The sequence below is a fragment of the Sminthopsis crassicaudata genome, chromosome 3 (genome assembly GCF_048593235.1).
Source record: "Sminthopsis crassicaudata isolate SCR6 chromosome 3, ASM4859323v1, whole genome shotgun sequence".
In the NCBI taxonomy this organism is placed as follows: domain Eukaryota; kingdom Metazoa; phylum Chordata; class Mammalia; order Dasyuromorphia; family Dasyuridae; genus Sminthopsis; species Sminthopsis crassicaudata.
The window spans coordinates 564,049,392-564,054,596 of NC_133619.1; the positions used below are offsets into that span (position 1 = coordinate 564,049,392).

General features: G+C 41.4%; 1 protein-coding gene across 1 annotated transcript; it reads left to right on the forward strand.

The window, feature by feature from the left end:
- The first annotated feature begins 3,431 nt into the window (after window positions 1-3,431).
- LOC141562408 (tripartite motif-containing protein 51-like) lies at window positions 3,432-4,776 on the forward strand. Its single transcript, XM_074302450.1, has 2 exons — window positions 3,432-4,433; window positions 4,756-4,776. The coding sequence occupies exons 1-2, from the start codon at window positions 3,432-3,434 to the stop codon at window positions 4,774-4,776; spliced, it is 1,023 nt and encodes a 340-aa protein (XP_074158551.1).
- Window positions 4,777-5,205: the final 429 nt, after the last annotated feature.

Genomic DNA, 5,205 nt, shown 5'->3' on the forward strand with positions numbered 1-5,205 from the left:
TGACTGCAACTTTCTTTCCCCTGGTATTACTAAATCCTGAGGTGTGGCTTATGTTGTACATATTTTTGGAAGGAGGAACATGATGACTGAATCCTCACTTTTATATTCTATCTGGCACCTAAGAAATCTCTCTTGAGTATTGCTTTCATTTGGTTTTCATCCTTCATAACTGAATAAAAATTGGTTTTTAAAAGCCCTTTGGTGTATCAAACATCGTGGTCAGATGCTCTATTGATTCCAACTCACAAGTAGCACAACATTTGTGTTCCTGCAGGCTCTGCTTATTGCTCAGAATAAAACTTCAGCCTAATGAAGCTCCATAGGTGCTCCATCAGAAGCCTGATTAAATAATGCATAGAAACAGAATACAAGACAGAGAAGTTGATGAATCTCCCTGAGTTTTATTGTTCCCCTTTCATTCTTTATTCACTTACCCCTTGGAGTTCGATCTCAACATTGCATCTGGACCTGGCACAAGGTTCTACTTTATGAAATATTAGACAAATAGTCATTCTCTATCATTCTCAGAGCCCAATAAACAGAAATACTGAAGACTACACTTTCAACAGGAAGGTTTTGTTGGTGTCCTAGAACTGGTATGAAAAAAAGCTTAGATTCATGGTCAAAGGGACTATCCCCATTTCAATACCCAAAGGTTGGCATGAGAAATCAAGTGAGATTTTTCCCGGGGATTTTGTCAAAATTCAGGTAACACACCATGGCCAGCAAATGACAAAGAAAAAGTTTAGAAACTTAGGAATTATATTACAACAATACATATTACGTGTTTAAGACCGCCTTTGGCAAAGGTAAGGCAACCCTGATTGGTAGCTAGTTTGACTTTCAGATACAGATAATGAAGCCATACTGTCATTTAAGGGATGTTTATTGCTTTATAGGCTTCCTTTGTAAGGTTCTCTTGGTTCAGTTTTCTTGGGGTCTCTGGCAGCAGCCTTTGTTTCAGTTCAATAATCACCAGAAGAGTAGCCAAGAGTTAAAGTCCAAATATTTTATTTCCTCTTTGCCTGATGCTGGGCAGCTTTCTGAAGAGCCTTTCAGTGTGGCCTTGCTTTTAGTGGGGAAAGTGCATGAGGCTAGGCCAGCCACCAGGAAACTGAAGTTCAAATTGAATTTGTCCCCTTGGTTCTGAGAGCTTCTAGTGTGCTTGTCCTCAGTGGTTCTCAGTCCCTACTTATATGCTCTACACTGAGTATAAACCAATCATTTTATCACTATCATTTTTCCTAGGAAGTATTTCATATTTTCTTCTATTTTTTTTTGTTTGTTTCACTGATTCTTGAAGTCTTGAGTGATTCATTTCCATTTGTTCACTAAATACACTAAAAATTAGAGTATTCTTTTCTTAATTTTTTTTTACCTCCTTTTGCAATTGGACAATTAAATTTTTTTGTTCATTGCATTCTTTTTTCATTTTTTCTATTCCTTCTTGCAATGGTCTCATTTCATTTCACCATTTTTCTTCTAATTCTCTTTTAAGATCCTTTATGCTATCTTCAAAGAAAGTTTTGTGAAATGGCAATCAGCTTGTATCTCTCTTTAGGGCTTCTTCTGGACTTGCTTTGCCTTTAGGAACCTCAGGATTTGAGGGCTGTTTTTCTCTCTCCATAAAAGCTGTCTAGGTTTGAGTTCTTTTTTGTTTTTTATTCATTGTTTTAAAGGCTTGAGGTGTGTTCAATGCAAGGGAGGGACAGCTGCCCTGGGACAGTTCTGCTGATTGATTTCCAGTAATGGAACTATTTGTTTTTTATAAAAGGCAAATCTGCCAAACCATCTGGTAGCAACCAGGACAGAGTGGCCTAAGGAGGCTCACACAAGATCCCCAGGTTCGTGGAAGCTACAACACTTTGACTCTCCACTCCAGCTTCTTGCCCTGGTCTCCCTATACTATGCTCTGGGTTTGGCAGACTCTCCCCCTGCCAGATTGAAACAGACCTGTTCTGAAATTCTTCCAAGGTATCTTCTTCTTCTAGAAATGTGTTGTACTACAAATATTTGTGGATCCTTTGACTTCAAAACCAGTTTAGAGGCTTCATCTGGGGTAGGTTTGAGAGAAGGTTAGAGGAGGTTACAGAGAATTGTGTCTGCTCTCCTCCATCTTAGCTCCACCCCCTACCATGTCCTTTCCACAAAACTGGAATCCTTCCTTCTTTTTTTACAAGGCGCTCTCAATCATTAAAGCCTCCTTGTTCCTCATTTCTAGAGAAATGTCTCTCCACTTTCAAGAAAGAATGTGAAGATTTCAAAAAAAAAAAAAATCATGCTTGTGGCAAAGTAGAGCTCCTCCTCTCTGTGCCATCATATTCCCAGATGTTAATAGCAGCCCTCACAACACTTGGATAATTTAAACAACTTAAACAACATATAGAGAGATCATCTAATACCTGACCAAATGGAGCAATAAGTGGAATGGAAAAAAAGCACTAGCCATCCCAATGCTGTAGCCTTCATTGGAGTCCTCATTTTTAAAATCAATAGAATTCAATTCAGTTAACACTTTTAGACACCTATCATTTCACCGGCATCATGGAAGATATTAGAAGACAAAAGATAAAAAAATCAGACCCTGTCCTCTAGGTGCACCATTTGTGAAGGAAAGGTAGGATTAGGGAAAGGAAATTAATTTTCCAGATAAGTTGTTGACACTTTAATGTCTTGTTCTACTAATTTAAAATGATAAACGAAAAAATTCAATTAATGTGCTTTGTATGTTGAACTGTTTATAAAAAAGGTAGTCTGTTGTTTAAAATAAGAAGCAAATCAGTTTTTCTGTTACACTTTTTTAGACAGTTTCAATCCTCAGATTGCTTGTGGAAGGTTAATTGACAACTGTGGAAAGAATGGAATAAGGAGGAAGAAGACACTTAACTGAGAGAAAAATGCAATAGAGAAGAAGTAATAAGTATGCCACTGTAGATCCAACAGAGAAGGAATACCACTTCTTGGATCCTGGAGATGGCCCTCATCATGGGTGTGGGCTCCTTGAACTAAATGGCCATGCAGATCCATTTTTAATCTTAAATTCTGTGACTTTCCAAAAGTAGATTGAAGGGAGAAATGCACAGGACTTTTGGAGCTTCTCAGAACTGATTGGGTAAGGCTGGGTAAGGAAAGAAAGCTCTTCCTTACAGACAGCCACAAAGCTGCAGGATGGTGAAATCCAAACATTCAAAGGAGCCAACTAAAAGTGTGAACTCTGAGGTCCTCAGGGCTCTGTCAACTGGGAAGAGTTCTCAGGTAGAACTTCAGAATTCTGGGACAGGGGAATTCACACCTTGCCAGGGAGGCTCTAGAGGGGTGGGGCTACCTGCTATAAAAGGAGAGCCCTCTTCTGCTCAGAAGCACTGCTTTGAATAGAAGTGAAGGCTCTTCATCTCAGCTGCTGCAGAACAGAAGCAAGTAGAGAGAAGAGAATGGCTGCTGCTGCTGTGGAAATGCTGCAGCAATTGCAGAACAAGATCACGTGTCCCATCTGTTGGAAGTACTTCTGTGAGCCAGTCACCATCGGGTGTGGGCACAGCTTTGGCCGAGCATGTCTCCCAAGCACAGCAGTTACAGCTTTCTCTTGCCCTGAATGCAGGCAAGTGTCTCAGGTCAGAGGCTTCCCATTAGTCAATGGGAGCCTAGCAGAGCTGACTAAACTGGGCACACAGCTCAGGTCCCAGCTGTTACAGAGTACTGGAGGACAGAGGCGCTGTGCCATTCACAAAGAAGTCTTGGAGTACTTTTGTGAAGACGACCAGACCGTGCTCTGTCTAAGATGTTGTCAAGCCCCAGAGCATGGGGCTCACAGGCACTGTCCTGTAGAAGAAGCTGTGTCCAATTCCAGGAAGAAGATGCAGCACCTGCAAAGATGCTTACAGAAGTACTTTAAGGAAACTAAGAAACTTCTTGTTGAGGAAAAGAAATCTGTTATTGACTGGGAGAAGATGATCAGCAGAGAATACCGGGAATGGGATTCCCTCATGCGGGATGAGTTATATCATTATCTGCAAAGGATGGATCAAGAAAATAAGAACAAGAAGGAGACACTATCCCAGGAAAGCAGCACCCTTCAGGACCTCATGCTAGATCTACAGGAAGCAGACTCCCAACCCAATCTGGATCTGCTCCGGGATGTCAAGGAGTTGCTGGAAAGGATCAAGTCAGCATTGTCCCAAAGGGCCAAGGCTCTCAACCCAGAGGTGAGAGTGTGTCCTATCTTTGGCATGATAGAGATCCTCAACCAATTCAGAGTGGACATCAGGTTGGATCCCGCATCAGCCAGTCCTTGCCTGATTGTGGCTGAGGATCTGAAGAGTGTAAGAGCTGGAGAAGGCTGGCAGGTAGACAGCCCACATGGTGATGACTCTGATCTTCACATGGTCCTTGCTCAGCAGGCCTTCTCCTCAGGCATACAGTACTGGGAGGTGGATGTGACACAGCTGCCTCAGTGGACACTGGGGATTCATACAACCTACTTGAGGATAAAAAGTCCCGGGAGAATAATGAAATATGCCTCTGTCTTTTTCCTGAGATGTGTCAAGAAGGAAGATGGACACTATTTGCAATCTTATCCTGGATCACTGAACCACAAACTGAAAAATCCTATTCCCAGGATTGGAGTATACTTGGAATACAAATTTGGCACTCTGGCCTTTTACAATGTTCTGCAGAGTTCTCTTATTTATCAGTTACCTGATATTTCATTTGTAGCCCCTGTTAGACCCATGTTTTCTCCTGGCCTCCCACTTCCAGGAACAAAGCCTGCTCCCATGACTCTCTGTGCACTGGATTCTCATCTTTGTTCTTGCTGCTATCATCTCTCTGAGCATTCCAACAAGGAGGAATTCTCAGCCCACCACTAGGCTCCCTGGCTGGTGTTTTTCCATTTCCAAACTTCCCCTGCAAGACAAGGAGCATCACCAACTTCTAGATGGCTTGCCTTTCACCCTGCAAGCTGAAGAGGACTCTTCCCAAGTATGTTGTGCCTTCTGATTGGCAGTGGATTCTGCTTATGATATTTCAAAACATAGTAATTCTTTTTCAGTATTTAAAAAAAAAATAACAACACACGAGGATGTGGCTTTGATAGTCTTCCTAGAATTTATCAAAGTTCTTCAAAAGCCATTGATTTCAAGCCATTCCACTCCTATGTCACTTGAATTACTGTTAACTTATCTTTAACTCCATTCAATAAAAATGTGA